At 35.7% G+C, this 23,556-nt stretch overlaps 1 protein-coding gene across 3 annotated transcripts in view; it reads left to right on the top strand.

Moving 5' to 3' along the window:
• Positions 1–23,556, top strand: part of RELN (reelin) — a 457,647-nt gene that overhangs the window by 297,108 nt on the left and 136,983 nt on the right. For all 3 annotated transcript variants that reach the window (XM_012747047.2, XM_012747038.2, XM_076006499.1), the window contains exons 13-20: positions 2,167–2,279; positions 3,570–3,778; positions 4,542–4,670; positions 6,089–6,198; positions 9,898–9,964; positions 14,556–14,789; positions 15,473–15,634; positions 20,525–20,761. In XM_012747047.2, the coding sequence (XP_012602501.2) occupies positions 2,167–2,279; positions 3,570–3,778; positions 4,542–4,670; positions 6,089–6,198; positions 9,898–9,964; positions 14,556–14,789; positions 15,473–15,634; positions 20,525–20,761 (1,261 nt within the window). The remainder of the gene's footprint in view (positions 1–2,166; positions 2,280–3,569; positions 3,779–4,541; positions 4,671–6,088; positions 6,199–9,897; positions 9,965–14,555; positions 14,790–15,472; positions 15,635–20,524; positions 20,762–23,556) is intronic.

Here is a 23,556-nt window from a genome sequence, read left to right as displayed (position 1 = left end):
TAAAGTATTTTTAAATTGACCATCCCTTGGTTTTTATTGAAATCCTTCTGTACCTTAGCTGCTCTACACGATGCCCATGAGTCATGACTTTCCACAAGGCATCACAGGCTGTGGAGCCAAAGAAGAATCCACATCTTCCTGTAGGAGATGCTGCCACTGAAACGTCACAGAGCTGATAAATTGCCCCCACAGGGGCCTTTCCGATAAAGTCTGTCATCATTGTAAAGTCTTGGCTCCTTGAGGACTTTCTTCTTCTGCCATTGCCATTCTGGGCTAGGTTCCCACGTGTGTTTCAGTTCTCTCGGAAGGGCAGATGCAGTTCACGAACTGTTCTCAAGGGAGCAAGAGAGGAGTTACAGGAAACAAATTAATGAAATTAGACAGAGCTGATAGTTCAATTCCTATGTCATTACGTGTGGTGCTCTAAAACAGCCTGCCTGCGATCTTTCACCTTTTTTGGTTAGTCTTTAATATGTGCTCAATGTGTAATTAAAAAGTTGCATTTTCAAAAAGGGAATTTAGTTTTCACGTGGATCTTTCCCCTACAGATCATCACTTAGAATATATTTATGTAACACTGAAGCATGTAATATAATGCTAAAACAAATGATATAGATGTTTAAAACATAAGATTTTTCTCTACAGGTGATTGTCCTTGAACAATTAATATCTATTAGGGTGAGATCTACATTATAACCATATCTGGCTCCTCTATTCTGAGTTCAAATTACTTAATCCAGTAAATATTTATTATATGCCAAATTGTTGTGTTTAGGAAGATGAAATGGGAATTCCATGTAAATGAGACAGCTGGCAATCACAATTGGCCCCATAGTTGACCTTAATGGGGTTACTATAGTCAATTGTACAGCTGTCAGGTTTATAGATTCAGAAAAACTGTTCTTACTCACCCTAGGTCTGGAATTTTGGGGACTGGCTCATGCTCTAAGCTCAGAGAAGGCTTATGTACAAAGCAAAATTCTCAATAGTAGGCTATGAAAATTTTACTGCTACACATGAAGGAATAGTCAGTGTTTATGGATTAGAACATATATATTTACTGCCCAGTAATTTTAATGTCAGGAGTTTCAATTACTGTCACTGTGGAATAGCAACAACAGCAATTGCCTATAGATAAAAATTAACATTGATGATGGTTGATTTAAGAACGGAAGGAATTTTTTAGGAAGATAATAAAATTAAAAAGTTAACGTTACAAATTTTGGAACTTAGGGATAGAATATTTGCCATGAAATACATGCACATACCCACACTCCTGCTGTCATGGATGGTGCTGTTATTAAGGATAGTGGTGAGTAGGGAGAGGCTTCTACTAATAGTTAGACATGTTATCCTTTGAAACCCAGGTTACACAACTGGTAGAAACTAACAGTAGCAAGAAATATTGACAGAATGCAATGGTGAAAAGAATATAGTGTCAAAGGTTAAAAGACATAGCATCTACTCCTGGCTCCCCCACCAGTTAATTAAATGATCTTTGGCTTCAGGTGCCTGCTCTGTTATTCAGTTTCATCATCAGGATGATCTTAAGTACCTTTCAGTTCTAATGGTCTAGTGTGTCATATGACTAAAGTAGAGCGAGAGGGAATGAACTATTCTGTGTACCTTCCATTAGTCAAATGAGATCCCAAACATAAAAATCAAAAATTGACTGCATTTAAAAATACAAACATATGTGCTAAAATATTGAAGATATGCAATAGTTTGAATAACACTACTTCAGAAGTCCTTGATGCAGCGGGTCACTACACTTGCTTTAAAACTATAATCAATAGGTTCTGTACTTTGGTCACCAAAACTTTCACTATAAGGAAGTAATAGTTTATTAAAAGCAGAGCACATCTTTTTAATGTGGGTTAAAACATGGATGTGCAGTTGCTGCTTGATGCAGACTGTAATTTGCATAACTTCATTAAGCAAGCAGTTACTTTGGCCTTCACAAATATCAAGTCTGATCTTTAGCATGGCCTATCTGAACTATATAAATTAATAATACTTCCTTGGGTCTCGTTGCCTTTGTTTACGGTTATTGTTGAATGACATCTCGTTACTATAATTATTTTTTATTCTGAAATTTAACAATGTATTTGATACATTTATGGGTGCAAGTTGGTGCTAACAACTTAAAATTTTTGTTTTTTACAGGAGGAATTTGTGACCCTGGAGATTCTCATGAAAATGATGTCATCCTGTATGCAAAGCTTGAAGGAAGGAAAGAGCACATTGCACTGGATACACTTTCCTATTCCTCATATAAGGTACACATGCCACTCCCTGCACCAAATAGCCCACCTCAGACCTCCCTAGACAATCCAGGGTCAAAATCACAAAGACCATGCCAGATGCAGAGGGTAAACCTCTATTCTGGCAACCCAGAAAGCTGCCAGGTTTCTTAAAAAGTGAAATGGATATTTTAACATTCACCCAATTTTTTCTGATACAAATGAAAAATGAAGTTTTATCAGGAAGAATGGATTACAGTCCATCAGAGACAATAACGTAGAACCCAACACTCTGACTGACAGTGATTCTTGTCCCCAAGACAGTCCTAAAAGTAGCTGTAATTATGCAGCGTCACAGACTTGCTATTAGGCATAATGAGTGTTTATCCAGCATTTGGAGCTTTCCTAGGTAGAGGACATTGTAAAAGTAGAGATTATTATTATCTTTGCTTTTTTCTTTGCTAATGAGAGCTACTGAGGTTTACCTTTTTCTTTTGCCCTTTGGATGTATGACAGGTATTGCCTCTGGTTATTTTGCACACATCTTCAAAATTATGTGAGATGCTGTGATAAGGTATAGAATGATGTTTTATAATGGTAGATTTGTTTGTGCTAGAACCACACCCAACCACTCATTATTAGTTAGCCTTCTCTCCACATTGATGGCACCCTAGGTACTTTTAAGAGCTGAAGCACAGCCAATGTCTAGCATCTCAGGGTTTAAGTTAGGAAGACGAGATAAAAATCAAGGTTAGAATGGAAACAACCAGAATAAGTATCCAGCACATTCCACATGCAGGAGTAATCCAAGTTATAGCCTTTGGGATTTGATAATGGACTACTTTTCCAGCAATGGCAAGGTAGGATTACACCTGCTCTGGTCTTCTGCATGCCTCAGACCAAATCAATTATGTAAATTAGCATGCATTAACTCATTGGCTCTGGCTGTTTCTGCTTAGAGTCCTATTTTCAGAACATTCCTTGGAAAACGGTTAGTATTATACAAATATGCTTTAAAAGAGGGCTGATGATAAAGTATAAATGTCAAGTTACTTTGTCTTTTGCTAAGTTAGATAAAATGGATACACATGCTTTGGAAACTGAACCCTACCTCTCAGTACAGGAAGAATTCTGAGTCACTGAAATGAATGCTGCTTCAGGATAGTATCTTTGTCATGAAACAACAAATGGGAACACAAAGGATACTACCTGATGCTTACAAAAAGGCAGTTATGTGCATAGCGATTACTAGGTAGAATCTAGAAGAATTTACATGGACTAACATAGAAAGGATGATGAGTGATTTTGGTTTCCTTTGTTTGGAAGGTTCCATCTTTGATTTCTGTCGTCATCAATCCTGAACTTCAGACTCCTGCTACCAAATTTTGTCTCAGGCAAAAGAACCATCAAGGACATAATAGGAATGTCTGGGCTGTAGACTTTTTCCATGTCTTGCCCGTTCTCCCTTCTACAATGTCTCACATGATACAGTTTTCCATTAATCTGGGATGTGGAACGCATCAACCTGGGAACAGGTAGGAAGCCTTATTTTGCAAGTGTACTAAAGTAATTAAAAGAGAGCTTTTGGACTTGGCTAATAAGTCAGAGGCAGTTTCTCAGTAGGGTTTTAGCTGGATTTTAAATCAAATATTCATTAATGAAATGCGCACTTTTCCCAAAAGTTCTTTCCTTAATATGTGGGATATGACTGGATAGATTGTAAGTGGGAATGCCTTCCTTCTATGAGCTTGAGCTTAGGTATCAGAGGTGTTTGCACATCCTGTGGCAGCCATCCATTACAACAGATTGCTAAGGCAGAAAAAAAAAAAAAACCCAAATAACGGGAAAAAAAAGCTTGACCTCATGTTGGCTAGTGACCCCCTAATAATAAGCACGGAAATCAATTAGCACTTCAAGAGCTATGACTTCTCAGTTTCACTTGGTTTCACTTGCCGAAGTGTTGCTGGTATCCTTTCTAAGAGTTCTGTCGTCTCACATTCACAGGATGAAGTGACAGTGTGAGACATGGTAATTGCCTTTCCAGCTATCAAACTCCAGAGCACAGTTCAAGTTACCATTTGTTGTCTTTAAAACATTGTTTTTATAGCAGTAATTTAACTGATTGCCCTTTGAAAGCTGGCCAGACTTCAGTGAAGGATAAAACAATCATTTAGGAGACAGCATCTTAACAAAATTTTATATTGGTTCTACAGATTTAATGTACTTAGCCGGAGATGAAAACTTCATTTTATTTGTTATCTTTGCCCCTTTTTGTTGCGCTTGTTCTGGTGTCATTAGTGTAAATTTGGAGTTTTCTACCAACCATGGGCGTTCCTGGTCCCTCCTGCACACTGAATGCTTACCTGAGGTCTGTGCTGGCCCCCATCTCCCCCACAGCACTATCTACTCCTCTGAGAACTACAGCGGGTGAGTAAATTCTTTCTGAGACACTGAAAGACTTGAATCCTTGTTCCAGAATGACAATCAATGAGTAATCCTGAGGCTAGCATTTTTGGCATAATAGGTAAGGAACCTGACTTTTCTTTTAAAGTAATCTTATTTAAAAAATAGGGATGTGGCAAAGTCATAACATATAACCAAAATGTTTATACCCCCATAATTTCCTGAAATAAAAAAATAGACAATGCCTTTGGTAAATCTAATGCAAGATTACAATTTGTAAGATCATTCATTCTATATGTATTTCACTTGTATTTGGGAATACAGGAATTTAAATTCTATGTGGTGGTCCTGTGGTTATTGCCAAAAGACTAATTGCCAAAATACTCATTTTTAGGAAGATACAGCATAGAGAAGTAGAGGAAAGTTGAGTTTTGGAATTGGACCTGGATTTAAATCCTGCTACTGCCTGTGTAATGATGTATACCCTCTCTAACATTGCACTTCTTTCCCCATAATTAAGAAGAATAATATACTCCTTTGGGGGCCACTATGAGAATTAAAGAGGATTATGTAAAGTACTTGCCACTTTACAGAATAAGTGAATAGTAAAAATATTTCCACGATGGCAAAATTAACTTGGGAATTATTTTCTTTCTTAGCCCCTCTTTAAATGTTCATAGGGTTAGGGGATAGCAAAAAATAAAAAGTAATTTATGCTAATCAGCATAGATGCCTATCCTGGGATAACATATAAGATCTGAGTATTGATGGAAAAAACTTCTTGTTGGGTGTGTGTGTGTGTGTGTGTATGGGATATTACTCAGCCATGAAAAAGATTGAAATCATGTCTTTTGCAGCAACGTGGCTGGAACTGGAGGCCATTATTTTAAGTGAGATAATTCAGGAACAGAAAATCAAATACTGTGTGTTCTTATAAGTGAGAGCTAAATAATGAGTCCACTTAGTGGAATAATAAACACTGGAGACTCAGGAGGATGGGAGGAGGAGTGGGATGAGAAATTACCTAATGGATACTAATCGAGTGAGGGTTACACAAAAGCCCAGATTTCACCGCAATACAATATATTCATGTAACAAATCTGCATATGCACCCCTAAATCTATATAAATAATAAATAAATTCATAAGAAAACAAAAAAATAAAAATAAAGTGAAAATATTTTTAATTTTCTAAAAAGAACTTCTTACAACAAAATAATTATTGCTTTCTATTAAGAACAAATCCACTACTTTAGCATGATACGGATTTTACAAGTTATATGTCTGCTTCACAATTAAAAACTTCACAGGTTTTAGAGAGTTTATTGACATACTCTAGTGCTTTTCCAAGCACACAGAAACTAGAACATCAAAAGCATGTAAAATAGGCTCAAAATATGTGGACATTGTTGTGAAGTTGGTTTTGTGCTAAATTTCTTGCAGGTGGAACCGAATAACGATTCCCCTTCCTAACGCAGCACTAACCCGGAACACCAGGATTCGCTGGAGACAAACAGGACCGATCCTTGGAAACATGTGGGCAATTGATAATGGTTAGTGTTTCTGCCTGTCATAATCACATGCCATTGATATAGAGTCTTCCTGTGCTTTTGTTCGTCAGCACAGACTTAATCACATTTCTAAGTCATGGTCTTGTGATTCATTAAACGCCCTTTCTTCCTTTTCTCCTTTGCATTCTGTTAGAAGCTCAGGGATGAGCAATCATGAAAAAAAAAAAAAAAAAGCCAGTGTAGTCAGCAATATTAGATGCTAGAATATTTCAACATATATAATCTTAAAATGCATAAAACCCTGAAACTCAAATTCACAGTTGATGATAAGGGATATCCTCACATTTTCTTTGATTTTTTTATACAAAATTAACATAAATACTTATCATACTGCATATATTAAAATAAGACCCATTCTTCTCTTAGTAACTACCACAGCATCTGGAATGCTGATCTTTTAGATGCAGACACTATGCAGAAGGAAACATCATCTCTAAAATGATTAGTGAAACTTCTACCTCCTTTACAAAAAACAGTATAAAAGGAAAATTTAGATATACAGAAAAAGTGTTCTATCTTTAATTTTTAATGAATTGTTGAAATTTTTTCCACTAATTTAAAGCCATTATCATTTATGACAATGAGAGAAGACATTTTAAGCTATTGGGCTGCATGGTTGTAAATTTCTTATATTTGTTATTAACAGCTGACTCCATTTTTTTGTTATTTTAATTACAGGTAGATTCATAGGTTTCCTATTTTCAGGGAAAAGTATAGGCCACAGGAAAATATATAAATTTGACTGAAGGCTTATATACTCCAAGGAAGTAAAAAAGGGAGGAAGAAAAGGGGGAAGGGACAAAATGCCAATCATTAAGTAGATTTAGCATAGCCACTGATTTGTGGTCAGTTTGTAAAATGGGAAAGATCTACACCATTGTTTAATACTGATTTTCTATGTCTTAACCACCTTTTTTGTTATTTTTGAATAATTCAGACATTGAAACACAACTAATTATATTTTTGAAATTTGAGAATAACTTTAGGCAGGATAATTTGTCAGCGAACCAATAAGAATTCTTTAAGCAATCTGTATTCAAAAAAGACCAATAAAAGGCCCACATTCAGAGACCTCATGAGTTATATGGACATAAACATAGCGCATTTGCAAAAACATTTAAAGATGAGGTGTTAAAATGCAGTTTCTCCATTGATATAACATTGTACATAACATTTTAATTACTGTACCTGTTGATTGGCTTTAGAGAATATGTATAGTGGATAGTGGGATACAAGTGACTTTTGACTTTTTCTTGCTGTCATACTTTTTAAAGGTCATATAATAGGCCTTTATTTACTTCAATAATCATAAAAATAGTTTAGAAATCAATAATGAAATAAAGTATATGAGAAAATTAGGAGTGCAATGAAGCACATATAAGCCTATGAAAAGTATATCTCAATTTCCTAAAGACGGTTATTACAACATGATTTTAGTTTACAAAGTGTTCACTACACATGCTCTGAGTTCCCACATCCTGGTTTTAGTAAAATGGGAAGAGGCAAAGACATATGGAATGCACATGGTTGGCAGTGTAAGTTGAATGCAAAACCTGGGGCAGAATCTCTTCCATTTTGTCATTCTATGTGAGACTTCACATAGAATTCACAAAAACAGGACCCGCTTTTTGGCTTCTTTACCAGGGAAAAAAGAGGACACACACTCATTCCTTCCCAAGAGAAATGTGTGCTAACTTGCCCCAAAACACCCCTGAACTCTCTCCCATTTCACCGTGGAATTCCAGAATTATGCCAAGAGGTGGGAAATAACAGAGAGAGAAAAAAAAAAAAACAGGTCAGCGTCATAATTCTGGGAGGGATGCTCTTCCTTTATGGCAGAGTCAGCTTCTGCTAGTGTGTAAAGAAGGTATATTGGAAATTACCCTGAAAATCTGAGCAAAATGAAAAACCTAGAGCAAAGTATATTTGTTGTCATTTTTTTTTTATTTTTCTAACTTGATTACATTACTGATAATAGTAAAGGAGGCTTATCTGTCATTACTAATAATACTGAAGAAGGCTCATCTGTCCTTTCCACACCCTTAGGAAAAGGGAGCCCATAAACTTACTCATATTAAGTGAGTCCTAATAACTCCATTGTTAGCAGGGAGGGATGACAACAAAATTCGTAATTGCAGTTTTTTTCATTGATTTGGAAAGTCTTAATGTTGAATGGTTTTATGGTGGAGGCTTTTAAAACTGATTTTAAACAGAGCAGCCTCCAGAATGACACTGCAAAAGGCAGTGGACCACTTATAGGACCTGAAGCAGATCCTCCTGCAGCCATAGAATCAAATATGCAAGCAATCCTGACGCTTTTCCAGACTGAAAAAGAAGGGAGCCAGCCCTTTCTTGTTCCTCAGCACTTAGTGGACAGTGGAGCTGACCAAAGCAATAGGACAGGAGGGTGGTGAGGAATATTTGACCCCAGTGTGGTGGTGGTGATTATAACCATAGGGTGCCAGGCACCATACTAAGCATGACATGTTTCAATTATTCTTCCCTCCAAGGAATAATATTATTCCATTTTAAAAAATAGGAACACTCAGGCTTAGACAGAATAAATCATTTATCCAGAGTTTCCTGGATGAAACCAGAATATTTGAATCTAAGATTATCTGACACCTAAAACCAATACCTATAACTACTCAGCCTGCTATGTAATCTCTTCCTAAACCAGCTATTTCCTTTACCAAGAGTTTTTTCCTTGACCTGTTTTGCATTGCATTTGAATTACTGCACTGTTAATTGGTTCCAAGGATTAAGTGCATGTAGGAGCATAGGCCACAGGAAATTTTATTTTAAAATAAAAATCATTTAAATAGTTTGATGTGATTACAAGACAGAGAAGAAAATGATGATGTATTGTAAATTTGTTTATGCCTAAAATTGAATGCATGAGGTTCTTACTAATCATTGCATCTTGAACTTCTCATTGGTTTTGTACCACTTTTATACTATTTGGTATGTTATTAATTGTTCTGATTGTCAAAAGATATAATAGCTTTAAATATATTTGGAGTATATATTTGAGTATCTTGGAATCTACCATTCAACAATCATGAGCCTTTTACTCAGCATTCAAAGATTAAAATTTAGGTTTGTAACATCACATTATCAGTCAAGCCCAGCATTGAGGGAAAAAAAATTTCCATGATGAAGAAAACTAGGCTCAACAAGAGAATCTTGACTCCTCATTTCCAGGCAGGGTAGATTAATATTCAAAAATAATGGAATACAATCACCTGCAGTGTTACAGGTTTTCCCCACATAGGAATGAAAATTATAGTTATAACTGCCCCACTTTGTAACATATCACATTAATCCTTTGTAAACTCTTTACTTCTGCCTAAAGAATATAAACTTTGTAAAACACTCAAGGCAGCAGCTCTAACATTTTATCTAAAATTGTCTTAGCAGAAGTCCACTAAGGATTCCAAATCATATGGTCCTACCTTGTTTGACATGAAATATTAAAATCTTTGAAGGGTCATTTGCATAAGTTAAAACAGTTCCAGCAGATTTGTAACTAAACACTTACCTTATGTGACCCTGGATTCCTACACACAACACACATACAACAGGCCATATGTCATGGGTATTACTTCACAAAATTCTACTGGTGCTGTTCTTGGTTTCTAAATTGTTACCATCTTTTACATGATCTCTTTCTCCCTGCAGTTTATATTGGTCCCTCATGTCTCAAATTCTGCTCTGGCAGAGGACAGTGCACTCGGCATGGTTGCAAGTAAGCATTTTAAGATAATATTTATGCTTCTCCTTTTTGAGATATACTTTATATAAAGCCACAAGTCTTTTGTTTAAATATCCTTTTTAAGGATTTGAGGTCTTTTTAAGTTTAAAAAAAAAATTGGATACTCCTAATGCAATTCAAGTGTAATTTGAATGTATTCTGTAAGTGAAAGTTAATTGATAAATTGTATGTTAGGCCAAATTGTGAATAAAATTAGCATTCCTCATGTAATTTGTGAACAAATTTGAATTCCTCATAGCTTGGTGGCTGCCCTCTCTGTGTGTAGTTACATTCCTTTCCATAATCTTGTTCTAGTGTCCATGAGTCATATTTTCATTCCAGGCATGCTTTGTAAATGATTATAAAAATCAGTAATGACCCATAGACCCAATGCTAAAGTAAACCGGACTGGGCCAAATTTAGCAGGCTTGATAAGAAAATGTATCATCTTTAAATGTAACTTCACAATCTTGTTTACTTTTGAAAATCATTTGGGTCTTCAAAATGATTATAAAGTGTTTTACAGAACATTGATGTTGAATATGAAATCTGAAATTATACGTTAATAGCGTAATATCTAATCACCACTGGTGAATTATTTTATGTTTTATGCCAAAAATGGATATTCACATTTATTATGTCATCCTCATATTAACATTTAATTATAAAATATCTTGGGATTTTCTGAAACCATGGGAAATCTTTGTTATACAAATGTGTTAGTCCAGTTTGCACTGCTATAAAGGAATACCTGAGACTGAGTAATTTATAAAGAAATGAGGTTTATTGGCTCACGGTTCTGCAGACTGTACAAGGAGTGTGGCACCAGCGCCTGCTTCTGGTGAGGGCCACAGGGAGCTTCCAAGCAAAGCAGGTGATGGGGAGCAGGTGTCACATGGAGAGAAGAGGACCAAGAGAGGGGGAGGAGGTGCCAGGCTCTTTTAAACAACCAGCTCTCACATGAACTAATAAAGAGAGAACTCATTCATTATCACCGGGAGGGCACCAAGCCATTCATGAGGGATCCACCCATGGCCCAAACACCTCCTACCAGGCTCCACATTCAACACTGGGGATCAAACTTCAACATGAGATTTGGAGGGACCAAACATCCAGATCATATCAACTGATAAGCTTTCAATAGCAGATCATCTAATCAATCTTTTATCCTCCTAACAAAAAGAGTAATTAGCTAATGAATGAATGGAGAACTCAAAAGGTCTTTGAATCTGATCATTTAGAAATTACATGCATGAGGCAAAGATGTGTCAGTACTGAAATTAGGGTGGCAACTTAACTTTTAAACTATATTTCAATGAATTTCATTAACAAGGAAAGAAATATACACAATGAAAATGATTTATAAAGTATATGAAAAAATGAAAAGTTTCTATGTATATTTCAAAGTTGAATACGTATCTCTGTGCTTTTTCATAAAACTACCAACTCCTGCCCCCAAACACTTACTCATTAGATCTATGAAACATTGGCTGATGTTTTTCTCAAGTTGTTATCTTCATCCATTATCCATAACCAGGCCATTCTCTTGTCTGGTGTGTTTCAAATAAAATTAACAGGAGGCTAGGGATTTTTACAGTTCCTGAGGTTGTCCTGAAAGTTTTGAAAATAAATTATCTAAAATGACAACTTCTTTTATTAAAGAAAATAGAAGGTGATATTTCTGAAAGACCTATCTACAATTACGATAGACCTCATACTTCATTTCGTGTGTACAGTATTGTTATTGAACCCCAAAAGGTGTCCAGCCTAGGTCCTATCATCACTCACCACACAAAGTGCCAACTATCGAGATGACAAGGATTGCCAAGGAAGAAAGGACTTTTAACGTGAAAGACGTCTGTCAGGAGAAATAGTCTCAAACCCATATCTGTGACCAGCCAAGGGCGAGGGCTTTTACAGTGGGTTGTGGAATGCAGGTCAGGCCGCGTGGGGTTGGAAGTCATAGAGTCTTCAGGTGGTCTGGTTCAAGAATCAGCCATTGGTGATGGATGGTGAGTCCTGTGGGGAGGCTAGCTAAGTTTGGTTGTATGGTTTGACTGGTAAAGTCTGAGGGAACCAAAAATAGGGAGGAGGTCATTTTGCAAGGCCGATTATAATATTCCTGTTAGCAGTAAGTGGTTTTATTAAGGCAACCATCTGTGTCACCTATACTGGGTGCAAACAGAAATCAAAATGGTAGTTTTATGCTTTTGGACATTGTTCTCTTTTGACACCATACATTATCCTGAATAATCATGGCCTTTTCCTCCTTCTGAGCTTTTACAGAATATTTCCCCCAGTTTGAAACGTTAGGGTTTTTTCCCTATTTCTGACAATGTTTTATGTAATACTCATTGGATTTGTTCATATACAGCTGGGCTAAAAGTTTGACTACTATTTCCTTTTCCAGCAATATGGGCCTTGCTGAGTTAGAGCAAAATTGCATGGAAAAGAACTTGATATTCGATACCACTTATTTCCTTTAAGCAGATCCTTGAATTTGGGACCTCCGCAGCTCTGTATTTTTCTCTCCACTTGGCTCCCCTCATTACTACCGCTATTTGCTGCCAGGATCACACCCTCTCCTGCTCTCAGACACTTCCTGGCCTGTGTACTGTCCCAGGCCTGGGTCTCTAAGCTGATAAGCCCAACCCTGTTAGAGCAGCTGAGGAGGAGCAAGCATGTTAGAACCCTTCCTTCGCAAGTGTCCTCCATGTATCTTAACAATGGGATCTGTTTCCCTGAGATGCAGACCAACCATACTGCTATATTTAAGAGTGGGTACATGAACCAGTAAGGGACATATTTGGAGTCAAGAGAGCCTCATGTCATTCCTGAAATCACCAGTGTGTGCTACCCTACTGTTTTGCTGGAAAATGATGACTACGGGGTTTGTTTGTTTGTTTCTTGCTTTTAAAATATGAGTAAAGTCATTAGCATTCTATTCCCATTGAATAAACTTTGATCAAAAGTAGACTTACAAAACCACTAAATGGAGACTGACTGTAATGTGAGTTATCTCTACCTAAATGATCACAAATTTCTCCCAATCACTCATCCTAATAAGATGCATTCAATATGCATAAAAATGCATTTGCCCTGAAATGCACTCTGGCATAGATAGTCTTACTAGGGAACACTAGTTCCAATTTGTGGCCATGGTTAACCACATTCAGTTTCCTGACTTTAAAATGTGTTCAATTTAGCTGATCTTTTTATCTATCCTTTTTGGAAATGACTTGGCTATTTAGTCTAAGTCCATGAGACAACATGTGAAAGAAGGTAACTGTTTGAGGCTCATTTACATATTAAGTAAATATTGATTTTCTTGCCCTCCCCTTCCCTGATGGTGTTTAAGATGCCAAGAGAACCCTCAAATTTCATGCTACAATAGTTCTTAGCGTTTCAGGGTCCAACTTCCTTGATAATATGATAAAAACTGTGGACCTTCTCCTCCAGAAAATCCAATATATACAAAATTTGGCATTTGATTTCAGCATGTTCATACATTCCTTGGACTCTTCAAAAGGCCAGCATAGACCCCAGTTTCAGTGATATTGCTAAAGAAGTATCCACTGAGCCATGCTATAACATCACTTCATTGGTACACTTGCTTTATAAAAGGCTTGCTTTAGGCTTTGGCAAGTTTTGAATGCTTATATGAGAATCCGTTGTCCAATAAGATGCTGATTTTATTTTATAATGGGCAACATTGTAAATGTAATGAGAAAGAAATAGTGCACTCAAAGAATTTGAAACTGACTCCTGTTGGGTAAACTCCTTAACATGTAAGAAGTTTCAAGTATTGATTCATCTGTGATGAAAATGCATTTTCTCACTGATAGAAGACTCAGAGAGCTCCATACATATTCTAGTCAGCTAACATAAGTACAGCACATTCTCACATGGGAGCAAGCAGGTTGTTGGAGGGGGTGGGTTTATTTTTCTTGAAGCACATACTAATTTGGGAGTCCACTGAGAGGCAACACAGTTCTGCTAAGGACTTCTATCTAGGTCAAGGGTGTCACATCCCCTTTATAATGCCAATCTAAGTTTTAAATAGTTAAAGACAGAGTTATTTTCAGTAGTTTCCAAATATTGAAAATAATTCCCATCACAAACATAGCATGTGTTTTTATGTTTGTTCTTAGAGAAAATTTATCCTAGATATCTTGTTAAAAGCATTTTATTTGTGTTGTTTCTTCTATAAAGTTAATGAGCATCATTATGAATAAAATTATATACATATGACATACCTTTTAGAAAGATGTTAAGTTGGAAATGTGCATGAACATAGATGCATTTTAAATAAACTGCTGGCAATGGTTGAAGGTGAGCCCTGAAATATTTTTTAATCATAAGATTTTTACAGCACGGCTGTGCAAAGACTGTATTCATCTGGAATATTTGCAGTCCATCCTCCTTTATCACATTTTCAGATTCAGTATTCTCTAAAGACTAATGAGCCTCATTTACCATTCAGTCAAATCCTAGCCTCTGGACTTCCTCCTCCTCCTCCAAGTAGATTCAAGAATCTCTGAATGGACCAATAGTTTCAGATTTAATTTCACCATATTTCTTTCAGGTGTGATCCTGGATTTTCTGGCCCAGCTTGTGAGATGGCATCCCAGACATTCCCAATGTTTATTTCTGAAAGCTTTGGCAGTTCCAGGCTCTCCTCTTACCATAACTTTTACTCTATCCGTGGTGCTGAAGTCAGCTTTGGTTGTGGTGTCTTGGCCAGCGGTAAGGCCCTGGTTTTCAACAAAGAGGGGAGGCGTCAGCTAATTACATCCTTCCTTGACAGCTCACAATCCAGGTGAGTGAAGGCAGGATAGAATACACACAGAAACCAGGTACTAATGTTGAATTTAGATATATTTTCAATTTTTCTTTTTTCTTTTCTTTTATATATTTATACACACACACACATCTTCCAATTTTTAACCAGGATGGGAGGGAGCTTATGGTTTATTTAGGTTTAATTTGCCCTAGTTTTTAATAAATTAGAAGGCTCACCAATGACTTTGAGATATGGTAACTGACTAGATTTTTAAAAATATGAAGTGTTAGCATCAAAACTGTGTTCTTACGCCAAGGGCTAGTTAATTATTTATGTAGTTTTATTTATTTGACAGCTTGCAGAGGCTGATTAGATTTACTCTACAACTTCCCTTCCCCCAGTGCCTCATAAATAATGCATTAAAGGAGTGATTGGCATTTTAAGTGTATATACACAAGTACATAGTATACAAATATGCATAAATATACAGTTATATTTTTGTGACTATATTTATAAAATACACACATTGACCTCATCTTCTACATTTAATTCATACATCTCACAGTGAAATTACTTACATTTTATGAAAGAGGGATGAGTAGAAGCATACAGTTTTGGGGTAGTTCATTTAAATTTGTTTGAAATTCTTTAAAGATCCAAATGAACATTATGGTTAAAAATGTTTATTCCCACACTAATTATAGACAATTTATGTCTAGGTTTCTCCAGTTCACCCTGAGACTGGGGAGCAAATCTGTTCTAAGCACATGCAGAGCCCCTGACCAGCCTGGCGAAGGAGTTTTATTGCATTATTCTTATGATAATGGGATAACTTGGAAACTCCTGGAGCACTATTCATATCTCAACTATCATGAGCCCAGGTATGTTGGAAAGCATTTGGAAAAATGGTTAGACTGACATCTCCTTCCTGGGGAAATCATAATTCGAATGGTATAAGATTCTAGATATTTTCCTTTGAGAGAGAGGACAAAGATTGATGTATCTTGCAATGAAAAACTAGCAAGCCCTGTTCTTCTAATCCATTTGTCTCACTGATAATTTGAAGAAATGTATTCTCTTATTTTGAAATGTGCATATAAGTGAAATATTTCGATGGTTAGGAAAGAGAAAAATAGTTTACACTGTTTTCCTTATTCAACTAGAAGGTAAACTATTACGTAGAATTTTATGAATAATGCGGCATGAAATTGTAAATGCTGTTAACAAATATTTCTTAGCAATGTATTTAATATGTTATAATAAATTTTATGGTATAACTCAAAATACGATAACCAATATATTTTAAAATTTTGCATGTAATTTAAGTAATGAGTACAAAGAAATTTTTCTAGCATGTTTATTAGCCCTGGCAAAGGTGGAACGTGAAATTATCTTTGAAGCCCTTTCTTCAGGCCACATCATTTGTCTTTACCATATAGATTTCATCGTCTATAATAACAATTGTTAGACTTCATTTTACTTGAAGCTGGGCTATCCTTCAAAGTTGGCAGAGTAAAACTACCATAAGTTGTATAACTTCAGAAGTGTCCAAAATATCCTGTACCTTCCTAGAACAATTTTTTTTTATTTCAAAATATTAAGGGGGTACAAATGTTTTTCTTATGTGGATACCTTTTATAATGCTTAAGTGTGCCCTCCAGAACACTTACTGAGCTGCTCACTGAAATTCCTTTAAAAATATCGAGGAAGGAGAGGATGGGAAATCTCAAAATTAAGATTTAAAGTTAAGGCCAGGCACGGTGGCTCACGCCTGTAATCCTAGCTCTGTGGGAGGCCGATGCGGGGAGATTGCTCGAGATCAGGAGTTCGAAACCAGCCTGAACAAGAGTGAGACCCCGTCTCTACTAAAAATAGAAAGAAATTAATTGGCCAACTAATATATCTAGAAAAAATTAGCCGGGCATGGTGGCACATGCCTGTAGTCCCAGCTACTCGGGAGGCTGAGGCAAAAGGATTGCTTGAGCCCAGGAGTTTGAGGTTGCTGTGAGCTAGGCTGATGCCACGCCACTCTAGCCCATGCAACAGAGCAAGACTCTGTCTCAAAAAAAAAAAAAAAAAAAAAATTTAAAGTTAAAATGCCATTAAAGGAGGTGATGCCATGGCTTACATTCACAGTTGTGTATAAAGAACTAAGACCATTTCCCTTCCCGGTAGTATATTTTAATCACATGGTGATGAGAGAGAGGGTTTGGGGCAATGAAGCTCTCATTTGCACCCTGTAAAAAAAACAGGGTTCAGGAAGTAGGAGAGAGGAGCACTGATGGTACACTTTATATACTTCACAGTTTTACCCACAGCTGTCCCTATATTTAATTATTTGCAAATAGATGAGAACTTTTATTTTCATAGAGAATGAAGTGGCATGTAACAGAGATCATAATTAACAACTATTATGACTTATAAATATTATACATGACAAAACTTTAAAAATGTACCAGATGTTTTGGATATTTTCCCTGTACAGGTAAAAGTATAAGGCCAAGCTCAACTTTCTCACTCAACAGAGACACATAAATCCTAAAGAAATGTTTCATAGACTCTCCATAGTAAACATTAGAAGAAAATTAACCGAAAATCAAGTGGTAATGATAAAAGCATAAAGAAAATATCACCATCCTAAGTTAACATGGCCTAAAGCACAATTTTTCCTAACAAGGATGAACAGCTGCAAAATTCAGTAATCAATCTATATCATGAAATTTAATTAATCTTTGTTGATATGAAAAATAATTACACATTTAATGTGCTATTGCAAAGGTGCATTTAATCTTGCCTGCCACTTGACAGCAACATTTTTCTTCTAAGAATCAAGATGGCTTTTCAGTATTAAGTGTGTGCATAGCTTGAAAGATTAAGATCAGAATGGAGATATTTTTTAAAAGCAGAATATTGTAGTCATAGAAAATATGCTTTCATTTTCTATATATGTACCTCTGTCCATAAGATGCTTCTTCACTCCCCTTTCTCTTATAAATATTAATAAAAGGTGACATGGCAGAAGTAGAATTTAATATACTCTAGATACCAAATTATATTTTATATGATAAATAATACAAACTGTGCAAATTCTTCATAGGAGAGTTAAATATATCTTGATGCCTTTAGCCATTTGCTGTATTTCTTTCAGTATAAATTGCTGCCTATAATTGCTGTGAATTCCATATTGTTCCTTTATGCCATGGTTGTTCAGAAATGAAGTGTGATCCATAAATTAGATATGCTAGTTGGCCAACCACTATTACTCCAAGACAATTTCAAATAATTTGCTTGTCTATGAGTCATTCAGTAAATAAAAGAACTCTTATCTACTTGTTATTTATAAAATTTAAAGTCTGGTAATATATCTAAGCTAGTCTTTTAATTCAAACTGACTAGAATGTCTTGTGAACTAATTGGTACTTTTATTAATGTAAAATTTTATACACTTGCTAGACTAAAATTATCCTAGCATTTCTCTTAATTATAGAGCTTTATTTTTGCTCCAAAATTATTATGAAATCTAATCTTGGTTTATTTTTATGTCTTGATTATTGTATTTGATCTCCTCTTTCTTTCTTATCTTGTCACCCAATTCCATAGTACATATCATTATAAAACATTTTCAAAAATAAATCCATGAGCTTAGTACCTACCCACAAAGGGAAGATTGAAACAGAAAGTTGACCTAAGTCTCTGAGTTCTCTTCTAGAAATAATTTTATCAGGCAGTTGCATAGCTAGTCTAACTAGATACTACAACATGCAAAGCGTGGTGAAATCAGCAGGTACTCCCACCACACGCAGAGATATGACGTGGAGGTTAAGAGCAAGGCTCTAGAGTCAAACCCCCCAGGTCCATATCCTGGCATTGTCACATAGAATCTGCTTAGCCCTAAAGAGAATATTTAACCTCCTTGTTCCTCTGTATTCACATCTCTGTCATGGGGATACTGATAATACGTGCTTTGTGCAGAAAGAACTTGTTGAGTTCTTATTATATGCCAGGTCCTGTTCTAAGATACAATAGTGAAAAACAGATTAAAACACAAGTCTCTGACCCATGCCATAAGAATATCATTATTCCAGTTTCACAGATAAAGATGCTGAGGCATGTAGAAGTTCAGTACTTTTTCTGTGGTTGCAAACTCATTAGCCGTTAGATGTCAGAGCGGGAACTCTAACTCAAGAGTCCAATTACAGACTCACAGTCTTAGCATCTCTGCCATGAAAATATTGGTCACTTCAGTTGCTGCTATCATATGCATATATGCTATTTTCCTTAAAAGTTGCCTAGGAAATTCTACTTTTCAGTTGCTGCTTTTAAAAAGTTGTATTTATTTTCATCAGCAACAATATTAACTGCTTTTATTAATGTAAAGAAAATTAATTTATTAATGTAAATTAATTATTAATGTAAAGAAAACCTATAATTTTCTAATAACATAATGCTAATCAAATTATTAAATCAGTGCCTGGTGTTTTTATTATTAAACCAGTTTTAATACAGTTATTTAGTTTCTGTATATATTACTAGAAATAAATGTATATATTTATTTAATAAACATAAAAATTTAGAAAAAGTAAAGTAAAAATTACTAAGATACTTAATTTAACTAAACTTGACTCTTCTAATAAATTCATATTGGTAAAAAATTCAGCAGATTATGGAGTAAGTATTTAAAAACCATAAATGTATTATAGCTATTTTTAGCTTTAAAAAGCGTTTTTAAATGTTTATTTTTGTAGTTGCATGTTGATTTTCTATTATTTAAAAAATATGTTTCCTTACATTGCAAAAAGTCCTACCAGTTCTTACTGTTTATGTAATCAGTGGTGACGGCCATGTTATTCTACCCCATATGTCCATATACAAACTATGTAAAGGGAAATAACTTTTGAATAACTTGCAGTATGTGAAGCAGCACATTCCCAAGATGAAGTTTAGCATGTTCCTTTACACAATATGATATGAAGATAGGACAGTCCATCTAATTTCTCAGCAAATCCAACCTTAGACATTGAAGTTTTTAAATAATTTATTTCCAAGTTATTCAGCTACGCACTTGGGTGAGGAAGTTTTTTGTGCTCACTGGGAAAATACAACCTCAGTCCTTTCAGTGTGCATTTACTGCAGGCACCTCTTGTGGTGGTTAATTGCACCTTGATGGAGACAAATGTTCCATTTGCCATTTGCCTCACATCTCACCTCGTATATGGATGTGAGTAGCATGGTACTGTGATTTATGGAGCTTTCAAGCAGATGTCATTGCATGGCAATTAATGTATGGTTCCTGCTGCTGTGTACAATAATTGCTCCTGGAAGTTAGATATTATTCTTAATTTTCTTCCCCATTTGTCAGATACAGGTTTATTGTCATAGCTGCCATGACACAGCAAGTGACCTTGCTGTACACTGTGCTAAACTCATGGGAATCAGGAAGTGCCATGGTTCCAACCAGGCCAAAACTGTAATATGTGTAAGAAGCTGCCCAAGATCCCCTACCAAACTATGGTGAATCCTGCCACTGTGTTTTATTGAGTTAGCTTTTTCAAGATCAAATGAGTGAAAACATAATTACATTTTTGGTTATGTTTAGAAGACTTTATTGGAGTCAGACAGGAAATTGGAAATCTCAAAAGAATATAATAGTGCGAGAACTATTTTTTTTAATCCTGTACTTAAGGGGAAAAAAAAAAAAACTATCCCACAAATATATTTGTATTTTACGATACCAGAATAATTTAAATTTTCCTTTTATTTTTTTCCTTTAGAATAATCTCCGTAGAATTACCAGATGATGCAAGACAGTTTGGAATTCAGTTCAGATGGTGGCAACCATATCATTCTTCTCAGGGAGAAGATGTATGGGCTATTGATGAGATTATCATGACGTCTGTGCTTTTTAACAGCATTAGTCTTGACTTTACCAATCTTGTGGAGGTCACTCAGTCTCTGGGATTCTACCTTGGAAATGTTCAGCCATACTGTGGCCACGACTGGACTCTTTGGTAAGGATTTCATCATTGTTGTTACAATTTGCATTAGGAATTAGAACATGAGGATGATCTGGATTCCAGTCCACTCAGCACCTGGCCATTTGTTGACAAGTATTTACTGAACGTGAACCCCTTGAAAAGTCAATATGACATCTTCAAATAAGATGTCTTGGGAAGGAGAACTGAAAGCAAAATATGGATTGATTTAAATAAACATAAAATTTCACCATATTCATTAATCTCAGAGTCTCATGTCCCACAGTTACATATAAAAACCTTCTTCAAAAAGTGTTTATAATTAAAGTGACTACCACATTCTCCCTTCATAGAAGTCCATGATAATCCAAATGAAGCATGAAATCACTCTAGTGACTATTTTAATAAAATTTCCCATGAGTACTTCTGTTTTCATGCTTACGTTAAGTCCAAGAAGTTTTTTCAGCCTTGATTTCTTAACTAAGACCTTTTTAATCCATTTTATCAAGCTGTATTGGACCAGTGCTTCATATAGTCAGTGCTGGTGGAGGGTTCAAGATTGTGGGATAGCCTAATTAAGGTACCCTTCATTTTTGGATATTTTCCCCCTGTGATCATATACAAATTTAATTATATGATAAACAGTCAATAACTAATTTCAACTGTGATTAGCATTTCATGAACACAACCAGAATGATACATCAGTGATTAGTTGGGATCAAGAGGTAGTTGCTTTACATAGGGAATTCCCAAGAGGCTTCTCAGAGGCTACCTTTGGACAGTCCAGGCAGTGGGTGCAGTACAGTCCCCCGATTGCAAGGTAGAACAAGGAAGTTCCAGTCACATGAAGATCTGGCGAAAGAGAATTCCAATTATTGGAAAGTTTGTGGTGCAAAGTCCCCAAGTGAGAGTGACCACAGCATGTTCAAGGACCAGGAAGGAGGCCAGTAGTTCTGGAGCCCTGTTAGTGAGGGAAGGAATGTCAAGAATGCAAACCAAGAGATGTGCAGAGGCCAGGTCATGTGGGGTCTTCCAGGCCCAGAGATCCTAGATTAAAATTTAGGTCTGCATGATTCCCAAACGCACATCCTTCACCACAGTGCATACTACACCTCTCTAGGTTCCTTTAGGACCATAAACATGCTTGAGGAATAATTTTTCTAAGAGACTTTTATTTTCTATTGGGCACATGGTCAGACCAATTTAATTCCTCCAGATGAATCTCGCCAAAAGCTATTCACTGCCTCCAGAGAGCATATCATAAATGACCCATCAGTGACCTTATCATAATTAGAGGTAAATTTTACACCATATTGCGCCGAAAATTACCTTTGATGGGAATTGTGCATGTATGGTCACATCTCACACACAGCAGGCTAAAATTCTAGCATCAAAATGACAGCTAATGGAATGGAAGTACAGCTGGTCACTTTTGCAGCAAGCACTGTCAAACTGGATAAAATGAAATTTCTATACGACAGAGTAGGAAAGGTTATATTGTGTGTTTTCTGTTTGATAGCCTCAGATGCTTCTTTCTATGGATGTTCTTTCTTAGTCCTGGAGCCTTCAAAGAAAATAAAGGGGTAAAACAAATAACAAGATATAAAGATATAAACCACAATGATTTTTTTTTAGAATTTTTTATTTCTGAAAATTTAGATTGACCTGAATTAACAGTAATTCAAATTGGTCATGTACCATAAACTATATCCCTCAAGTTTGTGTAGCAGGTTTTTTCCCTAACACTTAATACAACAAACAGTCATATCATGAATGCAAGTCCTGTATCATGTTTATTTTCATAAATAGTTAACATCTGCTCATATAAACTCCAAAGTTGCTGAGCATTTTAATTTAACACTTGGGTTGAATGCATGATAACAGCAGTTTAATTTCTGTGCTTTGATCAAAACCCTAAGAACAATATCCTTTCACACAAGTCTGATGAATATTCTTAACCCACCACTGCTTTAATTGGTGGAGATACATTTACTTTGTGAAAGTACAATCACAGTAATTATAGAAAAACCATAAGAAAATATAAATAATTGTACAATCCCCATGGGCACCTTGAGCAGCACTGTAGGAGTTTTATTAACAACCACATGTGAGCAATCGATTTGACTTTCTGATCTTCTCTGAAACGAAAAGGAGTTGTCTTGGTTATGAAACAACAGAGAGTATACTCTGGCGGTGATAATGAGACTACAGAAACACATTAACCACTTTAATAAGGACATGAAAAATGCTCACTGCTCATTAAAATGAAACAACATGGAAGATCTCAAACTGTTCCTATTTTCTTAGCCAATGAGTCAGAATAAAACCCCTTTTAATGACACTGTTTTCTCCCTGCTGCTGTTGAGGAATATATTGTCCAAGATTTAATGTGAACACCTTAGTGATGTTTTTCAGAAACATTTATTCAATATTGAAATTCAAGTGATGATACTGACCATTTATTATAACCTCATACTCCTAAAACAAGCTGTTATTTTTTAATGTAAAATCTTTGGAGTATATTGTCTTATTAAGTAAAAATTCTTTAAATATATTTAAGTATGTGGTCTCTGCCCTTCAATGACCTTGTTTCTCTCAAGGGAAATTTTGAAACATATACGTGGTCTGTACGAATGGCTGGTGTTAAATTAATTATTGTTGGTTTTTCCCAGCTGTGAGTTCATTTGGTTCTCATTTTCTAACTCATGACTTTCCATGAGCATGGATTGTTGTTACTGAGAGTGTTCTCCAGGGAAAACTTGGACAATTGCTTTTTCATTAGAAGAACTATAGTCAATATGCTGTAAATCACTTTCCAGTATGTCATCCTA

Source organism: Microcebus murinus, chromosome 9, assembly GCF_040939455.1.
Source record: "Microcebus murinus isolate Inina chromosome 9, M.murinus_Inina_mat1.0, whole genome shotgun sequence".
NCBI classification, from domain to species: domain Eukaryota; kingdom Metazoa; phylum Chordata; class Mammalia; order Primates; family Cheirogaleidae; genus Microcebus; species Microcebus murinus.
Note: the sequence above shows the minus strand (reverse complement) of the source record. Positions and strands in the feature narration are given on the sequence as shown.